Here is a 26,026-nt window from a genome sequence, read left to right as displayed (position 1 = left end):
GTTAAAGGAGCTACAGTGCAGTATATAGTACAAAAGTAAAAAACGCCATGGGCCCTTTAATCAAACCGTGCCAAAACGTGGCTGGTGCTGTTGTCAACACATGAGTTTTCTTCTATGCACTGCAGTGGTAAAACGGAGACGCACTAATTTCCCCATTAGCGCGTAGCTATTACTGCAACCCATTTAGGAGGTGGTATGGGCCCCCATGCTAATCAGGTAGCACGTGGTAATGCACCCATGCTACCTGATTAGCGCAATACTTCAATTAATGGCAAAATTTATGATATTTAAACTAGATCCAAATCAATATATCATCTAAAGCTTCATGGTATCTAGTCAAAACTCATTGAACATTACTTTAGACAGATATAAACCACTTCCTTGTTTCAGTTTTCTATTCACTACCTCCACATATATCGAAATTCTTACAGGGTTTTTAAAGTGACCTCAGTGATGCTCACCGCCCACCACCCTTGCAGGTTTTATGTGGCAATATCAGAAACTATCAACCTCTTCATAGGTTCACTATTAAGACATTACTCTAATTTTTTAGATTTTTTTTTTAAAGAATATTTATTAATTAACTTATCTTTTCAAAGTTTTGTTCAGTCGGACCCAGGGGTACTCTCTGCCCATAGGCATGCATCTCCCACCGGTACTGTGGGACACAACAGCATGTCCCACGATAGTGCTCTTTTAGCACGTGGTACGCCTGCCATGCCTTAGTAAAAGGGCCCCTAAAGGAAACACAGTTTGTACTTAATGGTAAAAAGGTGCATATCAGTGATATACACTGGTTAAAGACAACATTCACAGCAGTGGGACCCAGTAAATCCTTCCCAGCTGGACAGAGATGCCAGACACAGTAGCATGGATGGATGTGCATATACACCCTTCATAGGGTTAAAAAATGCCCTGTAACAAGCCTAAACCTGGGTGCTATTCAACTATCATTACCTGAAGGAGGTCTCCTGAACTACAAACATGTGCAATGGGCAGTTATATATTTTCAGATGGAAAAATACAGATTTTATTATTTACACAAAAATAGACAAAAACTGCACAGTCCAGTGTGATGATGTACAATATAATACTGATTTTAAAAGGATTGGTTTTCTCTGCCTATGTTGTCAGACCCACAGTTATTCAAAGATACACAAAATATATTGCAAGAAAAATCTATTCTATTGAAAATATATATAAAAAAAAACACTTTTCTCTGAAACGAACTTGCCATATTTGAGGGGGAAGGGGAAATAAAAAGTTTCAAGACAGATGGTAGGTGGAAAAGTGGAGTAAAAATAATGCATGGCTGTGTTAAATGAACAGTGCATTAAGGCACTGTTCAGTAGTTACCTACCAGCAACTCATTTTCATCGCTATGAACCTTTTGGGGAGAGGGGGGAGGTTTATAACCCCAAAGTGTTTCCATTAAGAATTGTAAACATAGCTGGAAACTTATACATACAAAACTTTTCCTTCATATTCAGGGGACAAACCATGGCACCAAACCTAATTGCCCACTGCTAAGTAATTATGGTTTACAGCACCAAGGACTTGGGATAATACTTCTGAAATACTTTGTCTAGGATCCTATGTTCTAACATCCACCCCCCAGCCTCCTCAAGTCTAACGCCAACATCTTTGCATGCGCAATCAAATCCAATTGCTAAGGATGCACTCCCATGGGCCACAAACCAGTTCTACACAATCTCAGTAGGTTCTTGGGACATACAGAAGCAAAGGAACGAGGCTCTGCTGCATCCTCATCATCAAAAACTGGGATAAATCAAGATGTGGAAGCCAGCAAGGCTGGAACTATTACGCAAATAACGGATCGAGAACCACAGACATCCTCAGCCCGCTGTCAAAACTTATAAATCATGGTACGAGTTTCAAAAACATAGGAACTGTTAGAGCTGCTTCCACATACAAATTAAAAAAAAAACTACAAAACAGAATAAAAGCATCCAAAGAAAACTTTTAGAATTAATTTTTTTTTTTTTTTTTTTTTGCAAAAATTTAACTAACACCCTCTGTGGTATGTCTACCTATGAAGAACTGAACCGAAAACAAACAAGAAAACCCACAATCTTAATATGGCACATTAATGACATGCATCATCAATCCAGAGAAGTTGCTACCTGACTCTTAAATACACATTACTTGCATGATTTCTTTGCTTATCTTCCCTGAGATTACCTTCTCTCAGTGCATACTACAAAACTACACTAAAACAACCAGTGTTGCAGTGGAGTTAATTTTCAAAATACATAGAGCAAAGAATGCGAACAAGCATTAAATCATTCACTGCAAAGTCTCACGGCCAGCGATGACCCTACCTGCTCCCAGAAGATTCTCTTCAGGACCAAATATTCAGTAGACACTGTACACAATGAGCTATACACTAAAAGCACTTGAATGAAATAAGCCAGTGGCAGAAAAGAATCCCTTTTTCTTCTTGTACACTGAATTTCCCAAAATGCAGCTTACCAGCCCTAAGAAAGCTTTAAAACCATAAAGATTTATAAATGGGAGCAGCTGAAGGTTTGCACCCCCCCCCCCCCCCACCCAGGCACCACCTGACATCAAGGCGGAATTTTGTCCTAGTGCTTTCCTAGTCACAGAACAGTTAATATAAACCTAATCCCTCCCACTGGACTTGTTCATATCTCAGTCCCACAAATTGCCACAAGATTTATTAAGCTTCAGAAGGACATTAAAGCAAAAAAGAATAAGCAGTGCGCTCAAAGTATTGATTTAAATTTTAGAATATACTGTTTCCTCTAAAAATGTTAATGACTCATGATTTTTGTTCTTAGAGATGTTTATCAGCTTTAAAGACTATCAAAGCTCCCAAGTTTATTTTAAAGCTGTCTTGTGTGTAAGGAATAATAGGAAACAGGAGATGTGATGCAAGGGATGAGCACGCCTTGAGTTCTAAGCAAGATGCAACATCAACAGGAAACTGGATATCAACACTTTTAGGGTGGTTGAAGAATACAGTACAGTATACCCTGCAGTGCTTTCTTCCAATTTACGGGGGTCCTTTTACCAAGCTGAGGGAAAAAGGGCCCTACACTAGCATGCAGCCCTTACCGCCACCCATTGACGTGGCGATAAGGACTCCTGCGCTAACCCGGCAGTAATGGCACACGTTTTGGGGTGGGACTACCGCCGGCGGCCTCGTTGGGCCGGCAATAGTCCCAGAAGAGCCAGCGGTAAGTCCGCGTTGGACTTACCGCCACTCTGTAAAAGGGCCTCTAAGTTGGGCTAAATGCCAATTTTTGTTAATATATCTATATTAATAACAAAGAAATTGGAACTTTTAGCAACCAAAGAACTGGGAAAGCATCCAGTCATTTAACTGTACTTTACAGGAATTAGCGCGACACCTACAGGGTGCTTCAAGGACAACTGACACCAACAACTCCCCAATTTAAGAGGCATAACAAGAGGAACGACAAAGGCAGCAGCATTTTCCAAATCAGGGCTCATTATTCAGGACTTTTTCATTTAACATTGAGTTAACCAGATAAATCTTTGCTTTCAATACTTAGCCAGCAACTAGATAATGTTTTGGCCAGACACTTAGATGTCCAGCCAAAACTAATCTGAATATAAAAGGAAGCTCCATAGACATTCCATGGGCAGGGTTCAAAGTTGACTGGATAGCACCGATACTCAGCCAATGTCCAAATTTTACCCTCTTATCTCAGCTACAACTACTTTAAGTCACTGTATTCACTAGTGCTGAGATAATCAAGTATTCAGTTAAAGATACTCAGATAACTTATCTGAGCATTAACTGGATATAATGCTACCCCTTAATTCTCATGGAGAAAAATAAAAACTAGAATGAGAGATGGAAGGCATCAATGAATCTGCTTATGTTAACTTCCAGCTCAGTTGTTTACAAACATAGCAAAAGGGAGTCCAGTCTAGATGGTCTGCCTTGGCCAAACTATGATACACACAGTAATGTTATTAAAGGAAAAAGAAAAAAAAAACCCTACTACAATCAGGTGACTTGTAGGAGGATTTAGTAGCATGTGCTTCTTTTAAATTAAGGGAAATTCCCATACAAAGAACAAAAGATATTCTTGCATTTATATGGAGATAAGTGTAAGTCCAGCCAGTGGAAGGATATGTTCGAGCAGTGTTTCCCCAAGTCCAGTCCTGGAGTACCCTTTGCCAGTCAGGTTTTCAGGATTTCCACAATGAATATGCATGAACTTGATCTGCATACACTGCCTCCATTATATGCAAATCATTTTCATGCATATTCATTGTGGATATCCTGAAAACCTGACTGGCAAGGGGTGCTTCAGGACCGGACTTGGGAAACACTAAGTTAGAGAACACAAAGAACTGGTGAACCATGAAGATGCTGGTGGCAGTCAGGTGTACTGCAGTGCCTGCCGATGATGAGAACACGCAGGTAATGAGTGCTCTGCTGAACACCAGTGACTGATCCCAGCACCTTCAAGCCTTCTTCAAAGCACATCTATCTATGACCCCCCCCCCCCCCCCCCAATTGGGTCGCACACCTATATTCACTTGGATCATAAACTGTTCTGAATTCCAGTTTAGTGTTCTCAAAATCTTTGCTTTATGCTCTCAATAAGTTGACACAGATCATTCAATCACAGTTATCAAAATATGTACATAAGATGTTTAAAATGCTCGATAGAAAATTGTTTTTAGACTCAAATGGATAAAGTTGTCAAACAATTAATATCTCTGTTTACAAGACCAACAGCGGTACATGTAAGCTAAACTACCATCATTTATTTAAAACATTTTAATAGTCAAAATTACATTATATTATTGTTGCACATTTTTACAATTTCACAGGTTGTTGCTTTGCAAGTTTTAGTAAGATGGTGTTCCCCTCCCCCCCTCCCAATCTTTCTATAGTGAGCTGGTTCTACTGATTCTACTACTAGTCACTGGCTCTGTCTAGACTCTCTATGACTCTGGTAAGACGGATGTTGAGGAGCCTGATTTGGCTGTCTAAGTGGTCAATCTTCTCCTCCAGGCCGCTGCTGTTCCTTCTCCAGTAGAACCCCACAGGCCCAGTCATGAAGTAAACCGCTACCACACAGCAGAGAGGCAACACAGCATGCTCCGGCTCCCCTTCATATTTCTGTAGGATATACACGCAAGACAGTGCAAACAGAAGCACTCGCACGACCCAGAAGAAGCGACCAAAGAGAACATGCAAGAGATAGAAGAAGAATCCAAGGAAAAGAGAGACAAACCAGTAGGCCACCAACACAGCCCCAACCAGCAGAAGAGCCCGGGTTGGGTTATTAGCAACAGCAGCAGGGCTGAAATAATGAGTCAAGTTGGAAGCTGAAAATAAAAAGACATATATAAGATTAGACCTACATGCACTAAAGAATGACTTGGCTCTCTAGTATTTCTATACATGTAGAGGGCCATCAACAAAACCTGAAGAAAGATATTTCTGGGAATGAAAACCTACAGCACCATGGGTAAATGTGATTTGCTAGAGGCCACAAGGCAGGTAGCCACAGTTCCCCAAGTGCTGTTTTAATGCAATATGGGAAATACGGCCACCTGTCCACCAATGCTAGACTTCCATTTTGTTCTGACAGTTACTACACTTTACTCTGCAAGAATGCATTTTACTCAGGGCAGTCGAGCATGGTCTTACAGCATGCTAGGAAAGGTAGGGGAAATTATTTTATGCAAAGCTAATAAGAGACCTTGTATGCACTCAACCAAAAATATATTGGATGACCATAGAAAAAAAAACATCACACAAACTCACAAAACAAAGAGCCCTGTTTACTAAGGTGTGCTAGCGTTTTTAGCACTTGCTAAAAATTAGCGCATGCTAATGCCAGAGACGCCCACACGAATATATGGGTGTCTACAGCATTAGCACGAGCTAAAAGCGCTAGCGCACCTACAGCACAACTTAGCAAACAGGGCCCAAAATCTGTTGCAAATTCAAAAATTATCAAATTAATGTCATTGGTGGCTTAACACCCAGAACCAATAAAATTTCATCAATGTATATTAACTTTATCTTAGCAGTGGAAAAACAAAACAAAAAAAAAAACACCTCAGGAAATCAGTGCATTCCAGCCCTATGACACCGCACTGTCCAGGCTGTTATATGATCATTGGTCAAAAACACACTCCACTATTAATATCAGAACAAAAACTGTTTCAATATAACTTTGCAAATTACATATAAAATATAGGTTCTTAGGAGAAGCCACACACAAAAATGTAGTCATGGCAAAGATCTATTAATTAAAAAAAAAAAAAAAAACTTACAATCTTAAGGCCCTTTTAGTAAAGTACACCAGAATCTGGGCTCAATGCATTGTAATGCAGGATTTTTACCACGCACTAAGCCCAGATTTAAAAGTGCAGGTCTCCTTTTGCTGCAGCTTCGTAAAAGGACCCTAAGTGTCTGAACGGCTCTGCTGAGCACTGGTGGCAGATGTGTCTACATTTAGGCACGACCACATACCAGGTCTATGGGTTAGCACACCTAAATGTGCCAAATTTCTAGTATTCTATAAGGTGTGCAAATAAATAAGAGACAAGCCCATGCTTCATCCAAGTGTCTGCTCCCTTGCAATTATGTGGTATAGCACTTGCATGCTCTTATAGGATAGCATGTGGTGCACATGTGTTTAAGCGCCAATTAAAGCACCTTGTATATACACACGGCACATGTCATTGCCTGTCCCAATTACAGAATTACCCTTTTAGGTAGTAAGCCCTCCTGGGCAGCAAAATATCAGGTCTACTTGAGTGTAACTTATCTTGAGCTACTACTGAAAAGGGTGTGAGCTAAATCCAAATAAACAAAAAAACAAACAAAAAACTTTCCCACAACTCACCATCAATTCCGAGAACATCAAGCAGGTCAGTCCAGACTCTCCACAGCGTATCTACCAACAGATCCACACCATACACAAACCTCTCTGTTAACCTGGAGAAGTACTGTTAAAAAAAAAAAAATAATAATAATAATAATAATAAGAGGGTGTGTAAAAATATTTTCAAAACATTTTCAGAGAGAAAAAAATACACAATTTTGCATTTGTGGTCATAATTCAAAATATTATATGTGAGAGGCACAGTAAAGAGTAAGGGTAAGCTAGTTATAGAGGACAATCAAAACTGGGGCTTTTGGTTCCAGCCGAAACCGAATCTGCTGCCAAAATTCACCACTTGGTTTTGGATGAACCAAAACTGAAACTGCCCCCCCCCCCCAAAAAAAAAAAAAAAAAACATCCCCCCAGGCCACCCAACAACTCCACTCCCCCTCCCAACTGTAGTCCTACCCCAGGTGTACCTCTGAAAAACCCTGGTAGTCTAGTGGCCTCTTTGGGGCAAGAATGACCCTGAGTCACTCTTGCCCCCACCAGCTCTGTAGTCAAAATGGTTGCAGAGATTTCTGCGGGAGGTCAACGGCCATTCTGAGATTGGAAGCACGGGCAGGCGCAATCCCCAGTCACTCCTGCCCAAGCCGGTTCCAATCTCAAAATGGCAGCTGACCTCCTGCAGCAGCCATTTTACCTACAGAGCCGGCAGGGGCAGGTGCAACTCAGGATCACTCCTGCCCCGAAGAAGCCAACAGACAGCCAGGGCTTTTCAAAAGGTAGGCCCCAAGGAGATTTGATAACAGGTGACGGCATGTGCTTATCTGGCCCATTATGTGGGGTGGAGCCTGTCACCCTATCAATTTCATTGTTCTGGGTGTACCAAGATGGCAGCAGCTGCATTGGGGAGAATTAAAACCTCCTTGTGTGGAGACTAGCTTCAGCCTTGTTACATTATGCCATCTCCTGTTATCAAATCTCCATGGTAGGCCCGAAGAGCAGAGTTGGTGGGCGGCCCAAGGGGATGGATTTTTTTTGCCAGGCGGAGGTGACCCAGGGGAAAGGGGGTGGGCTTGCGGCAGCACAGCGTGGTCACACGGGCAGAGAGCTTCCAAATCAGCCGAAAATGCACATATCTTTGGCCAAAACCGAAGAATGGCCAAATCCAGATTTTGGCCTTGATTCGGCACAGAAGCAGAAATTTGCTCAGCCTCTAACTAGTTATAAATTTAACTGGATTTCCTACCAATTTAGGTTCTAAATATACTAGGAGGAACAGGATAATGCATGCTATAATCCTTCACCATTATAACACGAATCAGGTGTCCTCAATAAGCCTTTCTGGCTATGATCAAAGGACTGAGCCATGAATTGAGTACTGTGCCTTGACTTTTATGGAGACTGGCAAACCAACACTGACTAGAGGGCCTGACACTTTGCCACCCAACCCCAATGCCACCCACCCCCCAACACCTTGCTGCCCAATGTCTTGCCACCCACCCCAACACAAACTGTCTGAACCCTAACCAACTGAGATTAGTAACCCACTAAAAGATTTTTTTTTAATTAAATTTAAAAATGACATGTGGATATATACTGAGATTGTTGACTGTTAATTCTGTTATTTCATCAATAAAAATTGTTGAAACAAATTTAAAAATGAGAGTGGTAAGGTTTTGTTCGGGTATTTCTCTTGTTATTCTGTATTGGTATGTCATAATGGGAACTTGGCATCAACACATTGTTTTGGGGGTGTGGGTGGGGGTGTTAATAGCCAATATGTTTGATGACCGACTATTATTCTGTTTCTCCTACATGTATATTGCTATTCGGTTTCTTCTGTACTGAGATACTTGCTTGTGTTCCTCATGAGGAGTCATCAATTTAAAAAAATGTTAAAAGCCTAAAAATGAGCATGGTAAAAGATAAGCAATCGAGTATTACCACCATGCTTTTACAAGGCCAGTTAAAAATTCAGTCTATGAATCATAACTAGCACATATACTGTGTTGCTAGGGCAGTTCATCTCAACCCTCTCCTGGAGGCACGCCTAGCCAGTCAGATTTTCAGGACAACCACAATAAATATGCACCAGATAAATCTGTATGTAATAGAAGCCTCTTGTATTCACATCTTTCATGCATATTCATATCGTTAATCCTGAAGACCTGACCTGGAGTCCAGGAGAGGGCTGTGAAGCACTGTTAATACAGTAATTTTTATGTCCGGAGTTCGGCAAGGGTGCACTGAACACACATTCTCTTCCTCCTTTACTAGTCATCTTCTCACCGTTTTCCTTCAAAGTCGTTCAAAGTGTGGAAAAAAAAATTGCACCAGTTAAAAACTGTTACAAAGTTTCCTATCTCTCTCGAGTTCTAGGCCATCTAAAATCTTGCAACAAATTATATTCTTGAGAATGTCAGCTTTATGATGTAATAGCTGTGCAAGTGCTCTACTGCAATCACAAGGGTATTAGCACTAGTCAGAAATAAAACAGGCTACAATGAAGATACTTACTACTACTTCTACTTAACATTTCTAGAGCGCTACTAGGGTTACGCAGCGCTGTACAATTTAACAAAGAGAGACAGTCCCTGCTCAAAGAGCTTACAATCTAATAGACAAGTGAATGGTCGGTCCAATAGGGGCAGTCAAATTGGGGCAGTCTGGATTCACTAAACGGTAAGGGTTAGGTGCCGAACGCAGCATTGAAGAGGTGGGCTTTAAGCAAAGACTTGAAGACGGGCAGGGAGGGGGCTTGGCGTAAGGGCTCAGGAAGGTTGTTCCAAGCATAGGGTGAGGTGAGGCAGAATGAGCGGAGCCTGGAGTTGGCGGTGGTGGAGAAGGGTACTGAGAGGAGGGATTTATCCTGTGAACGGAGGTTAATGGGCAGGAACGTAAGGGGAGATGAGGGCAGAAAGATAGTGAGGGGCAGCAGACTGAGTGCATTTGTAGGTAAGAAGGAGAAGCTTGAATTGAATGCGGTATCTGTATACTTACAAAAGCAAAACCCAGAATAAACAGTCTCAATATGATTTCAGTGGGTTGCATTTATAATTATGTTGTACTAATGTATTTAAACACCTTTCAGTACCACTGGGGTTTTTTTGGTGGTGGTGGGGGGGAACAGTAGTATATAAGCATGAAGTTTGAGCCCATTAATGCCACAAAACATGCTCAAAAATACGGTGTGTGGAGAGTGATGAAAAACAAACTTAAAAATAAAATCTCAATTCTGAACGCAGTTTATCAGCTCAAATGCAGCTTTATTTCAAACATTATCAAGGGGACACTGCAGACAGACGAAATTTATTAATGTTGTCTTCTTTCACAGAAGAACTGGGGTGGGATGGGTAGGGCAGGCTTATATCAATATCTACCCCTCATACACATATCCATTCATTGGAAAAACGCAGCTGCATCAGAGCTAATGAACTACACTCGGGATTGAGGAGTTTGAAATATTTAAATGTTTCACTTGCATAGAGCGGAAAACAATTTTCAAATGCTGATAACTAAAATGTTAAAATATACAGAGGAAAAGACCTCAAAAGTCTGCTGTGCCTAATCTTCTTTCATCAAGGCACTGTGCACATCAATAAATCATTATTGGTAAAAAAAAAAAAAAACTTGAAAAACTTCCCTCTAACAATTTTAACTTTTATTTTTCATTGAATAAATGCAGGCAAGAAAGCACAAATCTTTAAACCCAGCTGGGTCCCGTTTCACCTATAACTTCTTCTTCAGGGGAAATGTGTACCCAAAATGGCAGCTTCACAAGTGTGCCTTTTTGCCTGCATTTATTCAATTAAAAATAAAGAGTTAAAAGTTGTTAGAGGGAAAGTTTCAAAGGTTTTTTTGACCAATGATGATTTATTATCTACACAGTGCCCTGATGAAAGAAGATTAGGCACAGCACACATCTGAGGTCTTTTCCTCCGTATATTTATAAATATTAGTTATCAGCATTTGAAGATTGTTTTCCACTTTTAGTGTTTGCAAGGTGTGCCTGTTTTGCAAATGGATTGCTTAAGATATTTGTGGGAGTATAGAGAGCACTTTGAGGTATTTAAACGCTATGTAAAAAGTATTTTCCAGTTAATAAAGACATATATAATTAATGGAAGGACTTGTTGACTACCACAGCTACGAATAAACAAATTACTAGAAAATAGTAAAAAAAAAATGGAGAATATTTGTTTGCAAGAGAAAGCTGTAACTACTGGCAATGGTAACACACGTTTATAACAAAGCTAAGACATGCTAAATCAAACCAAGGTCTATCGAGTCCAGTATTCCGTCTTTGACAGTGGGTAGTCTGGGTCACAAATGCCTGGCAGACCTCAAAAACTAGATCAAACTTCACTTAGCACATTTCAGGGGTATGCAATGCCTTTCATTGGTTTACCTAGTTAGTTTGTATACAAAATAAACATTTTCTTTTAAGAACTTGTCTAAACCTCTCTTGAAACCCACGGTGTTAGTCACCTAGACCATGTCCTTGACAATACATTCTGTAACTTAATTGTGCACTATGGCCCCAAGGCTGAAAAAAAAAAAAATGCGGGCATTACAGGCTATTAGCGACGGACTAGAACCCGCATCTGCTATAGCCGAATGCATACTAAAGAGGTCATCAAGTAGTCTTCCCAATGCTCAGGGGAAAGTGCACCAAACAAGGGCACTGCTCCCATGGCAAACCCTACGCCAACTTGGGCCAAGCAGGGGGAGGGGATCATCTCTCTAGTACAGCTCTGTCTTACCCTGGTGGTCCCACTGGACCCTCAGACCCCCCCCCCCCCCACAGCCAAGGCCCTGGTGGTCCAGTGGGAACCCAGATCCCCTCCTCCCCTTATATGGTTGTCAGGCCCCACCCCCTGCATACCAGGATGCACTGGGCAGGGCTGTGTGCCGCCATTTTGATGACACGCCCAAGAGGAGGGAGTAAGACTCCCTCCCTCCTCCTCCAAAAGGTGCAAGGGGTTTGGGGGGCCACCAGGGGTTGTCTTTGGGGGAGGGGTATCTTTGCCAGGGGTCCCACTGGACCACCAGGGCCTTAGCTATTGGGGTGGGGGGTCTGGGGTCCCACTGGACCATCAGGGTCTCAACTACTGGGGGAGGGGGGTCTGGGGTGCACTGGACCACCAGGGCTAGTGCTTTCTGGGCATGCACTCAAGAGCTGTGTTTAACACAAGCTCTTGAGCGCATGCCCAGGCACAATCCTCCCAAGTCCCTAATGCTAATGCGCCTAAATTTTGCATGTTATTAGCGTTGAGCATTAAGGAGTTCCTTTTTCAGGTGTCGTTTACAACAGATCCGGACTTCTGAGCATCGGGGCCTATATGGGTGGGGGGGGGAACAAAAAAAAAACTTCAATATGCTGGTTATTAGATTCATGGTGCACCCCCTTGTTTTAGAGTTTGATAGGTTAAATAAATGCCCTGTAACTGCTTCAGTTGATCCCATCCATGATTTTAATAAGCTTCTCATATCCCATCTCAGCTGTCTCATTCCCAAGCTGAAAAGCCAATCTGTTTAGTCTGTTTTTCATAAATGAGGTGGATCCATCCCCTTAGTTCCACGATATTCTTTTTGAGATGGGAGTGACCAGAACTGCATACAATACACAAAGTGCAGTCACACTACAAACCTATACAGAGCATAATATATTTGCAGTTCTTTTCTCCATTCCATTTTGAATAATCTAAACATTCTATTTGGAATTTTGAGTCTTGGATGCCAAAAAAAACAATTATCCACAGTGAAGATCTGTTTATTGGGTGGTAACTTAAGGATGGAGCCCCAGCATTATTACGATTATTTTTCACTTTCTACTTGCCACAGTAAATTTCATCTGCCATTTAGATGATCAGTCTCCCAAGATCCTCTATGAAAAAAAAAAAAACAGAGAATGACTCCGAGAAAAGTGCAGAAAGGCAACCCCCCCCCCCCCCCCCAGATATGGCACTCATGCCAAAAAAAGACGTACGATGAGACTCAAAGACACAAATTATGTACAACCTAGAGGAAAGGAGGAACATGATATAGACATTTAAATACTTAAAACATATTAATACGCAAGCTAATCTTTTTCAGAGACGGAGAAGCGGTAGAACTAGAGGTCATGAGTTGAGGTTGCAGAGTGGGAGACTTAGTAGCAACATCAGGAAATACTTTTCCACAAAGGGTGGTGGATGCCTGGAATGCCCTCCCGGCGGAAGTTGAGAAGACAAAAATGGCGACAGAATTTAAGAACGCATGGGATAAAGAAAGAGGCCCTGATGCTCCGGCGTTGTTCCGAATAGCGCTGTAAAAATACCACCGGAAGAACGCAGAACGCCAAATGAGATGCAAGTATAGGCACGCTCATAGCTTTGAGCATTAGGGAGTTCGGTGGGAAAACTGTGCTTGGCGCATGTGCAGAAGAGTTCCATGGTAAGCTCGGCACCTAGTAAAACCCGAACGTGAAGCACACATTGGCATCTGTTTTCTGCAGCCTAAATATAAGCGTTAAAATGTTGTTTTCCCTTTTAGCACAGATGCTTTAAATTTAGACACAGGAAACAGATGCCATATGCTTTTTCGCTCGGGTCTGCTGTTTCTCACAATCAGCACTTAAGAGCTTGCATGAGCTTCCTTCTGCTTACAAAAGCAATTAAAAGCGGCAGATTTTGTAGAATCATAAGAAATCCTCTCTTTCAACACCCCAACGGCTGCTCCAACCTGGTGTTAATTTTTGCAGCGATAAGGCATTTTGTTTTGGGCGTTCTTTTCTGAGCATTGAGGAGGAATAAAAGCGACCTCATTAACATAAGCTTGACTACATTAGCATGCTACTTGTGTGGTTCGTCTGCACACTCGTTTGTTCCCGCGCTCTTGGCCTCTGAACATTCTGTGCAGGTAAATGCGGGAGCCAATATGGCACTAATGGCCTCTAGCGCCCACGTTTACTTTTGAGCATCAGGGCCAGAGGATCTCTACGTAGAAAAAAGATGGAATCCAATTAAAGCAAAACTTAAATGACCTCGTAGCTGGAGTGAGCTTTGACAGCAGCTTCAGAGGTTGGGAAGACCAATGCTGGGCAGAGTTCTACGATCTGGGTCCTGTAAATGGCAAAGACAAATCAGAATCAAGGCTGGAGTGGATTTTGACAGCAACAGCAGTAGTTGGGAAGTCGGACCAGTACCAGACAGCCTTCTATGGTCTGTGCCCCAGAACTAGGAGGGAGACTTAGAGATTAAGTATACCAGTGTTTAATCATGAAGAAATTGAACCTGTACAGGGTGCCAGATTCAACTCTGGCCACGCTGTTGGGTAGGCTTGGATGGACAGCACAGGTCTTTATCTGCCAACATTTACTACCTTACTGACTCTGAACACTGCAAATTATTACCCAACTTGTTGCTCCTTTCTCCAGATAATTTATGAATATGTTAAACAGCACAGGCTCTTGTGGTACTTGACCTTTTTTTTCCCCATTTGGAAAACTGACCATTAGCCCTATGTCCTGTCTTTTAACCAGTTATAAATCCATGATGGGACACTACCCCCCTATTCCAATGTTTTTAATTTGAGGCACATCTCTTAGGGAATTTTGCCAAATGCCTTCTAAAAATCCATATCTGCATGTAAAAATAAACCATGTTATAACAGCACAAAAGCTTAAATGTTGCACTATGTAATGTGAACCAAAAACTTATCGCAAAACATCAACCAATTTTAAAATGTATATAAAATGGTGTTACAACACCAACACTTCCAAAACAAAATCTAGATTTAATAACTTAGTCTCAGCAAGAAGATCATAGAAATATTTATTTTTACCTTGGAGCATCGGTCTTTTGCACAAAGTTTTAACACAAGCAGACAGGTACACCATAGGAGCTACTATTATTACAAAGCGCAAACATCATTCATAATGACAATAATACAACAAGATTCAGAAAGCTCAAAGCCGATACCATTTGAACTCAACATGAAATAAACACTTGCCTCTCAGAAGTCAAAGCTCACAAACCTACACAAACTACCTCCAGCTAACAAGGCAAACACCAAAGCCGATACAAGTTATCAATTGAATATTCCAGGCCAGTTAGATACTAAGAAGTCGGTAGTCCGGCATCCTACCTACATTACGAGGACTCTACCCTTTGCCGCAGGCCGGATCACCATCTTAACAGTAAAACGACAATCTGAGCACCTGTACTTGAGGTGTTGATATTAATCAGGGCTGGTTTCTATTCCTAGACATTTATATTTTTATCAAGCGATAGTGATGCTGCTGTTAGAAGTGCCGATTACATACCAATTTGCTGTTTCTGCAACACATCCTATGTATTGTTTATTCACGTTTGCTAAACCACCTTATTCTGCTAGAACAGGTCAAAGCAGGTTGCAAAAACCGTAATAAGAAGTGGAAAGGAAATCTAATTTGCTAACAGGCAAGAAACACACATACAATCTAGCCAGTCATCCTTACAATTCTAGGATTGTTTCACCGATCAAAATTAAGTAAGCACAGAGAGCACCAAGCAAAAACACTACATTTAGCAGTAGCAGCAATAATATTGCATTAATAACAACCTCCCACCCCAACCTCATTTCCGTGTCGAAGGCGGGAAACCTGTAGTCCAGCTCGGTCTCTTGCAATGGTACATACATCGGCCAAGGAAACGCTCTTGAAAAGCGAGCACACAAATACACTCGCAAAAAAAAGCAGAGCCATCTCCCGGACCGGACGGTTGCCTCTTCACCCCCGGGCCGCTGGCAGCGGGTTTACCCGAGAGGTTGCGCGGGCCTCCTCCTTCTCACCTTCTGCAATGCCCGAACGTTCTCCTCGCCCAGGACGCCGCTCATCGCCTGATACACCCCGCTGGCCGCCCGACGGAAAGTGTTGGGCCTCTCGGTGTTGCGACTCCTGGCCCCCCGAGCGCACAGCAAACCACCCAAGAGCAAAGTGAGCAGCAGCAAAAGCCGGACGCCGTACATGGTGGTTACCCCGCGCGCTACAAGGCAAAAGCAGCAACAGCGCCGCGTGACGTGAGCCCACCTCGCGCTCTACACTGCGCTGTTCCGCCCCCTGCCGGTCACAGGGAAGTAAGTGCGGCAGCATAGTTCGGTTACAGATCAAGGGGCTTTCGTAGTAGACGTCGCCCCTCCTCTTTCTCCTGGTGGTCAGCGAATAGGCTAGGTTTCGCCTCCCGTTGCCACTTGCCTCAGCCTGCCAAAGACGTTAGATCAATGAGGTTGAAGAAAATAGGAGAAAAAGTTGAAGCCAATTAGGTCGATCTGTGTATCCCCCATCCCTGCGGAGCCGTCATCTAGTACACTCAAAACAAATCAAGCAAACCTATGCGCTGCTGCATCCTCGTTGTTGTTCTTTATTGTCGGTAGCATTTTTATTTAATCTCACTTATATTTTCAAACATGCTGGCTTGTTCAGCATACGGATGTACACGGAGGAAGTATTGGATTCATCGGTTGGAATACTAATTTGTTCTACATTTTAAATCATTGTGACATTTGAAGGCGATGGTTATAGGGACTCCCTGTATTCGTATAGAGATGTTTTCACTTAGTAAATGGCCACCAGAACAGACATCATGTTATGAAAATCAGGTGCTTAACAATCAGACTTACTATTTATAAGTACAATTAAAAAAATATCTTAGGTTGAAAATGGGATCATTTAACTTCTTTTTTTTTTTCCTGTGTTTACATCAAATGAAAAAGATGGCATATGGGAACTTGCTACTTTTTGTTTTGTGGAATGCAGTGGTATATTATAAAAATGCACTTACTTTTTTGTTATTACTACTGTTTCACAAATATGTATTGAATAATGAGGTAGGGGCTTACTTCATGCAGCAGCTCTGTACAGAGGCAGTCTAAATGTGCCAACATTGTCCAGTTTAGCACACTGACTGTTAGCTGCCAAGTTCATACAAAGCTAATCATGTTCAATGGGAAAATAAATCTATTGGCTCAGGCTGCTTGATAAGTGAATATTCCATCACAGTTTCATTATTGCTACCAAGTATTACATATTAAGAGCATTTTCTGTAAGCTTTGTTTTAACTCATTTATCCAATCCTTACATGCACATAGTTTTGCTTTTTAAACCCAAAGGTGAATTCTAAGGGTGACTGAACAATTAGGTACAAACTGTGTTGTTGTTTGTGGGGGGGGGGGGGTTACTTTACTTGATTTTGGGCAGCATTGGGTCCTGCTGATCTGTACTTCTGCTATCTGGAGTTGTTGTTTACTTTTGCAATGTGTGTATGGAAGCCTGTTCTGGTGTATTCATGTGATAATATTTAGGGTTACCATATGGCTCCAGAAAAAAAGAGGACACATTGATCCAGTCCAAGTTTTGCTTCCATTGAAAGCAATGCAAGTAAAACCCAGACTGGCTCAATCTGTCCTCCTTTTTCTGGAGCCATATGTTAACCCTAATAATATTTGAATAACTGTCTGTACTAATGGCTAAGATTTATGAACACGCGGCATCATTAAAGGACAGACTTTTAAATGCTCATGGGTATATATGGTAATCTCATCTTTATTAAATATTTCAGACATATCCATGTACTTGCTCCCATTATATAACTGAATTCTATTATTCTGTCTCACTGTATTTTCCAATATAAGCCACATTGAACCTGAGTTTGCTTGGGATAATGTGGGATATAAATGTAACAAAAAAAAATCCTTTATCCTCCACCTTTTAAGACACTGTCTATCCAGCTGGATGGTGAGGGCACAATGAAAGCAAGTTTGGTCCAGTGAAGACTAACTCAAAATAACCTGTTCCTTAGCTGGGCCCTAGTATTACCACATTGAAAATAATACGTTAAATAATTAACTGACTACCTTGAAAGGCAGACCTCACGCGTCACCTAGATAGGATTTTAGATAGTGCTGGGGAGGAGTCGGCTGTCTTGGTACATGTGGGTACCGATGACATAGAAAAATGTGGGAGAGAGGTTCTAGAAGCCAAATTAGACTCTTAGGTAGAAAGCTCAAATCCAGAACCTCTAGGGTAGCCCGTTCCACACTCAGAGCCCAAGAGACAGGCAGAGCTCCGGAGTCTCAATGCGTGGATGAGACAATGGTGCAGGGAGGATGGGTTTACATTTGTTAGGAACTGGGCAACATTCTAGAGAAGGGGGAGCCTATTCAGAAAGGATTGGGCTCAACCAAGGTGGGACCAGGCTGCTGGCATTGGCATTTAAAAAGGAGATAGAGCAGCTTTTAAACTAGAAACTGGGGGAAGGCTGACAGTCGCTCAAAAGCACATGCTTCGGGATAAGGTTTATTTCAAAGATATCACCAAAACAGGGAAGATAGGGTATCCTGTTAGTGAGGATGCAAAAGAGACCGTAGTAGATCAGGTCAGGTGTCAAATAAAAATCAAAAACAGACAAAAGATTGCATATTAATGCTGTCAAGTACTGAGCATGATGTAAATAGGAACAACAAACATAGTTTGAAATGTCTATATGTGAATGCCAGGAGCCTAAGAAATAAGATGAGAGAGTTAGAATATATTGCACTAAATGAAAAATTAGATATAATAGGCATCTCTGAGACCTGGTGGAAGAAGGATAACCAGTGGGACAGTGTCATACCGGGGTACAAATTATATTGTAGTGACAGGGTGGATCGAATTGGTGGAGGAGTAGCATTATATATTAACCAGGGCCTTGAATCAAATAGATTGAAAATTCTGCAGGAAACAAAACACTTCTTGGAATCACTATGGATTGAAATTCCATGTGTAAAGGGGAAAAGGATAGTGATAGGAGTGTACTACCGTCCGCCTGGCCAGGATGAACACACGGATGCAGAAATGTTAAAGGAAATTAGGGACGCAAACAAACTGGGCAATGCAATAATAATGGATGATTTCAATTACCCCGATATTGACTGGGTAAATGTAACATCAGGGCATGCTAGGGAGGTAAAATTCCTTGATGAAATCAAGGACTGCTTTATGGAGCAGCTGGTACAGGAGCTGATGAAAGAAGGAAAAATTTTAGACCTAGTCCTTAGTGGAGCACATGATCTGACGTGGGAGGTAATGGTGCTGGGGCCGCTTGATAACAGTGATCATAATATGATCGGATTTGATATTAGCTTTGAAGTAAGTATACATAGGAAATCAAATACATTAGTATTTAACTTTAAAAAAGGAGACTATGATAAAATGAGAAGAACGGTAAAAGAAAACTTAGAGGAGCAGCTGCAAGAATTTACATCAGGCGTGGATGCTGTTTAAAAACACCATCCTGGAAGCCCAGGCCAAATATATTCCGCGTATTAAAAAAGGAGGACGGAAGACCAAATGACAGCCGGCATGGTTAAAAAGTGAGGTGAAGAAAGCTATTAGAGCTAAAAGAAAATCCTTCAGAAAATGGAAGAAGGAACCGACTGAAAATAATAAGAAACAGCATAAGGAATGTCAAGTCAAATGCAAAGCGCTGATAAGGAAGGCTAAGAGGGACTTTGAAAAAAAAAAAGATTGCGTTGGAGGCAAAAACACATAGTAACATTTTTTTAAGGTATATTAAAAGCAGGAAGCCGGCAAAAGAATCAGTTGGACCACTAGATGACTGAGGGGTAAAAGGGGCGATCAGGGAAGACAAAGCCGTAGCATAGAGATTAAATGAATTATTTGCTTCGGTCTTCACCGTTGAATATTTGGGTGGGATACCGGTGCCAGAAATGGTATTCGAAGCAGATGAGTCGGAGAAACTTAATGAATTCTCTGTAAACCTAGAGGATGTATGTAATAGGGCAGTTCTACAAACTGAAGAGTAGCAAATCTCCTGGACCGGATGGTATTCATCCCAGAGTACTGATAGAAATGAAAAATGAACTTGCGGAGTTATTGTTAGTAATATGTAATTTATCCTTAAAATGGATCGTGGTACCGGAAGATTGGAGGGTGGCCAATGTAACACCGATTTTTGTAAAAGGTTCCAGAGGAGATCCGGGAAATTATAGACTGGTGAGTCTGACATTGGTGCCGGGCAAAATGGTAGAGACTATTATAAAGAACAAAATTACAGAACATATTCAAAAGCATGGCTTAATGAGACGTGGAGGGGCATAATCGAACGTCGCCGATCTATTTTGGCGGTGTTGCAACAGCTGGCTGGAAACGTATTATCGAAAAAGATGGCCGGCCATCTTTTTTTTCGATAATATGGTTTAGCCCGGCCAAATGCCAGAGTGTGCCGGGTTTGAGATGGCTGGTTTTGTTTTTCAGCGATAATGGAAAAAAATGCTGGTGATCTCAAACCGGGTGAAATCCAAGGCATTTGGTCATGGGAGGAGCCAGCATTTGTAGTGCACTGGTCCCCCTGACATGCCAGGACAGCAACCGGGCACCCTAGGGGGCACTTCTAAAAATTTTTTAAAAATATACAAATACCTCCCAGGTGCATAGCTCCCTTACCTTGGGTGCTGAGCCCCCCAAATCCCCCCAAAACCCACTCCCCACAACTTTACACCACTACCATAGTTCTTATGGGTGAAGGGGGCACCTACATGTGGGTACAGTGGGTTTTGGGGGGGTTTGGAGGGCTCAACACTTACCACCACAAGTGTAACAGGTGGGAGGGGGCATGGGCCTGGGTCTGCCTGCCTGAAGTGCACTGCACCCATTAGAAACTGCTCCAGGGACTTGCATACTGCTGTCAGGGAGCTGGGTATGACATTTGAGGCTGGCATACAGGTTGGCAAAAAAGGTTTTTATTTTTATGTTTGTAGTGTGGGAGGGGGTTGATGACCACTGGGGGAGTATGGGGAGGTCATTCCCCATTTCCTCCGGTGGTCATCTGGTGAGTTGGGGCACCTTTTTGAGGCTTGGTCGTGAAAATAAAAGGACCAAGTAAACCCAGCGAAATACTGCTTAATGCCGCTTTTTTTTCCCATTATCCGCGAAAGCTGGCCATCTGGTAGCCACGCCTATGGCCACCTATGTCCCACCTTCGCTACGCCGCCGACACACCCCCTTGAACTTTCGCCGGCTCGGCGATGGGAAAGCAGCGATGCTGTCAAAAACACACCTTTCGATTATACAGATTTTGCCGCTTTTGAGAGATCACCGGCCATCTCCCGATTTATGTCGGAAGATGCCCGGCGATCACTTTCGAAAATAAGCCTGAAAGCCAACATGGATTTAGTGAAGGGAAATTGTGCCTCACCAATCTATTAAATGTCTTTGAAGGGGTGAACAAACATGTGGATAAAGGTGAGCCGGTTGATATTGTGTATCTGGATTTTCAGAAGGTATTTGACAAAGTACCTCATAAAAGACTCCAGAGGAAATTGGAGAGTCATGGGATAGGAGGAAATGTCCTATTGTGAATTAAAAACTGGTTAAAAGATAGAAAATAGAGAGTGGGGTTAAATGGTCAGTATTCTCAGTGGAGAAGTGTAGATAGTGGGGTTCCCCAGGGATCTGTGCTGGGACCGCTGCTTTTTAACATATTTATAAATGACCTAGAGATGTGAGTAACTAGTGAGGTAATTAAATTTGCTGATGACACAAAGTTATTCAAAGTCATTAAATTGCGGGAGGATTGTGAAAAATTACAAGAGGACCTTACGAGACTGGGCATCTAAATGGCTGATGACGTTTAATGTGAGCAAGTGCAAAGTGATGCATGTTGGAAAGAGGAACCCGAATTATAGCTATGTCATGCAAGGTTCCACATTAGGAGTCACGGACCAAGAAAGGGATCTAGGTGTCAGGTATTTGTGACCTGGATTGGCCACTGTTGGAAACAGGATGCTGGGCATGATGGACCTTTGGTCTTTCCCAGTATGGCAATACTTATGTACTTAACCTTTGGATGCACGACTAGGGTCACAAACATACACTTATTTATTCACTATCACAATTCCTCATGTACAGCCAGAAAACAACCTTTTAGGGTGGGTAGTGTTCACAATGAGCGCCTTTTATTATTGACCAGATAGAAGAGATAAGAGTTTTCAGTTTTGGCACAATGTAAGTTATCACATGAACAAAATATAAGAAAACCAATGGACTGCATTAGGGGCTTATAGCCCTTTTAGTTATATTTAAACAAAAGAGATCTGCATTTTGACATAAAACTAGTTGCCCATAAAACATGCAAACCAGGCTTTCCTAGTCAGATTACAACAACAGTTATGATGAACCGATCAAGAAATAGGGTATGATATATGCTCACTGAAATCTCGCCATCTGTATTGTACAGAACAGTGTAGAAAAATGAGCACAAAATATAGAGGTTATAACTGCTGTTTCTATCAGGTATAATATTTTTTAAGCTGTTTTAGTGATATTCAATTTTATTTCATGATATAGATAGAGGATGCTTTAAAAAATAAATTAAAAAGTTGTCAAATAAGTAAAAGAAAAAAAACCTCTTTTGTCATCCACCTTATGGCTAAGATTTAAGGCACTGCCTGTCCAACTGGAACAGCTTTACACTTTTTACAGATGGAACACGCATTTATTTTTAATAATGTTTTGCTATTTTGTAAATAGCGTTTGCTATTTTTTGGGTGAACTAAAGCTGCGCCTACTGCCGCCGGCAAGCTCCGCCTACTGGCTTCAGCCGGTATAATGGACTAGATGGAAACACCCCGTCTCCTGTTTTCTTCAACCTCTTTGGGTTAGATTGCCTGCCCTGATGACGTCATCATCTAAATCTCGATGTCAGAAATAGTGGACGTTTCAGTCGGACCTTGGATGATGACGTCGCTACTGTAGCCATGCGGGTAGTAGAGGGGGCTGTGGGTTTCATGTAAGTTACTTCTGGAGCTGGCATCCAGGGTGAGTAATTCGAATCATTCCTAGTAAACTCATGCCGACCCATTTTTTTTTTATATTTCTGTTGATAGGTAATAGATATTCAAAGGAAGGTTTAAAAGAAGTTATTAAGTCTGGGCCGTAGAAGCCATCTCTGTGGGTTCTTGAACACCCCTAATATTGAACAAATTCCTTGATTTGTATCAAGGGAGAGGAAATTTCAGTTGGGTATAGCACTCCCAATAATTTTAAAAATTAGTTCATATGGTCTGGGCCACAGGAAACTCCTTATGTCCTATCTTCACCAGCCCTGACAGTGCCCCCTTAGCAGATTTATCAGTGGTATTGAACTACAAAATAATTGCACAAGAGACTAGCCACTGCCGGAGAAACATACTTTAATAAATACTGTACCAAGATGTTGAGGAAAGAGTATGCTGACATTTTTTTCTTTTATTATTTTAATACTGTGCACAAAAGTAGAGTGCACCAGAACCGGAGAGTGTTGAGCGCTCCCCTGTTTCTCAGAGCTCTCGCAGAGATATCCCCACTTCAGAAAGAAAGAAAAATCTCTGGTAATCCATAATAAAGGAACAAATGGCTGTGTTTTGTTATTTTTCAAGTAGTGATGGTATCAAACTACATTAAAAGAAGTGACCTTTGATTAAAAAAAAAAATTAGAAGTAAAAGCAAGTATGAGGGAGTCTATAGGATGCTGCCCTTAAGAATACTCCCTCACAAGTCAGAACTACCTTAAGCTCCATAGTCCTGTCCAAAGAGGAAGTGATAACAGGAGGGGTGGAACCAGGAGGACAGCTGCCAAGGTAGGGCTAGAGTTGATTTATGTGTTGTTGTTTTTTTACTCAGCCACGGTAGTGTTTTTAGCGATCACTAAATGCTAGAGATGCCCATATGGGCATCTCTAGCATCTACCACTTGCTAAACAGCATGTGCTAGAAACGCTACCGTGGCATAGTTCCTATGGGTGACTTAGTGTTTAGTGCGTGCTAATCATTAGCACACGCAAAAAACGTTAGCACGCTCTTAGTGCAGCTTTGTAAACAGGGCTCTTGGTCTCTGATTTCATGTTGCTTCTTTCATTATTTGTTATGTTAAAGCTCAATGCCCATTATTTGTATTAGGCTAAATATTTTTCATTATTTGTATTTGGCCGAATAGCAAAATATTCTATTCGGTACAGCTCTAGTTTTACTATGCAGCTTAGACTAGAGATGCAATATTAACAGTAGGCATTGTGGTCCGTTTGGGTGGGGGGGTTGGAGGGATATATTGGAATGTATTATGTTTGAGGTGTTCTGGAGGGCTATAAGAGTCCAGGCCCTTCAGTGTCTGGATTGTTTTGACAGGTAAAGGGGAGGGAAAGATTCAGGGGTGAAAATATTGAATAACAGCTGTTTCTTGTTGTTTTGTTGTACTTTATTGGTTTGGTCAATAAAAAATAGTTTAACGTAAACAGTAGGCTTTGCAATTAAACTCACATTTTCCTCACCATGCAGAATAAGAGTTAAATCCTGAAGAAGTATTATTTTCTTTTTGCAGCTACTTACAATGTCATGAGCAGCAGTGAGGGTCCCAGAATAGCTGAGTTGGTGGCAAAATGCAGGAACACAGTGCCCTAGTTCTGTGGCTGCCCTAGTGACATCACTGAAGATCCAAAATATCGGCTGCTTGATATGCCAAAACTCAGTTGCTATTGGGCCTTTGACGTCACCAGGGTAGCTATAGAGTTCCAGCACTGGCAAGCTGGGAAGTCGGTTAGTTTAATGATGAGTGGGATAGGAACAAACAGATAAGATGGGCTGCTTTTGGCCTGCATATGATAGCTTGTTCACACTTGCTCAGTTTCTCCCTTGTTCAGTTTTCAAGTATTGATTTGTATAATTACCTTGCACTGTTTGTTAACATATGTAGATTGATGAAGGAAATCACAGATGTATTCCTTGTTTTAATTATTTTATTAATAAGTACCAAATAGTACAAAATAAACATGTATAATCAATAACAAGCATCAGCAAGGATTATACCATAGCAACTGCAAATATTAAATGTTAAACTAGTAAATAAGCCCCTCCCATCCTGTTCATTCCTATAAATATTTCTCTATCTTGTGCTGTAGATTATTGTAGTTCTGATATGGTTTTGCAAAGCACAGATTTAGAATAGCTGACTGTGTATATTTTATGGTCGTAATTGATGAGTGAGCATAGAGTCTGGAAGATAAGTGTTGCTCTTATTTTTCTCCTTCTTGCAGATCTTTACAAATCAAGCATTCTGTTCTACAGCTGTGCAAGACGGAAAACATGGGTAAGCTGCGGAAAAGGCACAACTGGAAAGCAAGGCAACAAGTTCAGATGACCGAGCAAAAGTCTGAAGAAATTGCTGATCAAGTTCAGATTGAGCTGAAAGGTGATGTGTATTTCCAGAATCAGTTATGCATGTTGTAACTTCTGTGTTTGTAAATACAAAAGCATAATATTTCCATGCATGTCTATAATGTAGTGAAAAATCAATCTGTTTATTTTTCCACAGTAAAAGGCTAAACCACAGTTAATAATACTGTGATAACAGATCAAGCCCATTTCTATGATTTTTACAATTTGCATTTAATACTCTCTTTAGAATAGGTATAAACGTGGATTCCCTTTACGTGGCGTCCTGCTATACCAGTATCTGTGGGATAGTTGTGTCCATCAACCAGTAGGTGGAGATAGAGAACAGAAAACTGAGCTGAAACATATCTTCCTTGGCATCCAGGCCAGCTCCTCAGTATTTTCTATCTCCAGCAGGTGGATGGACACTCTTTCAACCTCTGATTCTGAGTGATTTACTTCTGGTCCAGTTGGTCAGCTGGTCTCCAGTTGAGCTTTGCGGGTGGCTTGAGTCTGCAGAGTCTTATCTGGAGATCTTCAGATTCCTGTCTCTGGTGCCTTGTGAATTTACTTCTTTCCTCACTTCATCTCTCCCCCGTTTCCTGTGGAGCTCTCCTTTTCCAGCACAACAACTTAAAAAAAAAAAAAAAAAGGAGAAGGAAAGATATTTGCTATCAGTCCTGTACCTTTTTCATCTGCGGTAAGACTTCCCTATGAAGAAAGACTAAGGAGGCTAGGGCTATTCAGCTTGGAGAAGAGACGGCTGAGGGGAGACATGATAGAGGTATATAAAATAATGAGTGGAGTGGAACAGGTGAATGTGAAGCGTCTGTTCACGCTTTCCAAAAATACTAGGACTAGGGGGCATGCGATTAAACTACAGTGTAGTAAATTTAAAACAAATCGGAGAAAAATTTTCTTCACCCAACGTGTAATTAAACTCTGGAATT

General features: G+C 41.5%; 2 protein-coding genes and 1 long non-coding RNA gene across 3 annotated transcripts in view; 2 read left to right on the top strand and 1 right to left on the bottom strand.

Moving 5' to 3' along the window:
- Positions 1–610: 610 nt before the first annotated feature.
- On the top strand, positions 611–22,171 carry LOC115479738. Its single transcript, XR_003943744.1, has 3 exons — positions 611–880; positions 17,647–17,649; positions 22,161–22,171. It is a non-coding gene; the product is annotated as an uncharacterized LOC115479738 (long non-coding RNA).
- Positions 4,286–15,959, bottom strand: BRI3BP (BRI3 binding protein). Its single transcript, XM_030217899.1, has 3 exons — positions 15,687–15,959; positions 6,891–6,993; positions 4,286–5,358 (listed from the first exon to the last, which is right to left on the bottom strand). Exons 1-3 carry the CDS (start codon positions 15,861–15,863, stop codon positions 4,946–4,948), a joined length of 693 nt encoding a protein of 230 aa, XP_030073759.1. The 5' UTR covers positions 15,864–15,959; the 3' UTR covers positions 4,286–4,945.
- A 452-nt stretch (positions 22,172–22,623) lies between the features above and the next one.
- DHX37 (DEAH-box helicase 37) overlaps positions 22,624–26,026 on the top strand; it is an 80,633-nt gene continuing 77,230 nt past the window's right edge. Inside the window, exons 1-2 of the mRNA XM_030219453.1 lie at positions 22,624–22,710; positions 24,959–25,113. Of these exons, the coding sequence (XP_030075313.1) occupies positions 25,008–25,113 (106 nt within the window). The 5' untranslated portion in view covers positions 22,624–22,710; positions 24,959–25,007. The remainder of the gene's footprint in view (positions 22,711–24,958; positions 25,114–26,026) is intronic.

Source organism: Microcaecilia unicolor, chromosome 11 (genome assembly GCF_901765095.1).
Source record: "Microcaecilia unicolor chromosome 11, aMicUni1.1, whole genome shotgun sequence".
NCBI classification, from domain to species: Eukaryota; Metazoa; Chordata; class Amphibia; order Gymnophiona; family Siphonopidae; genus Microcaecilia; species Microcaecilia unicolor.
This window is presented reverse-complemented; position numbering and strand designations above follow the sequence as displayed.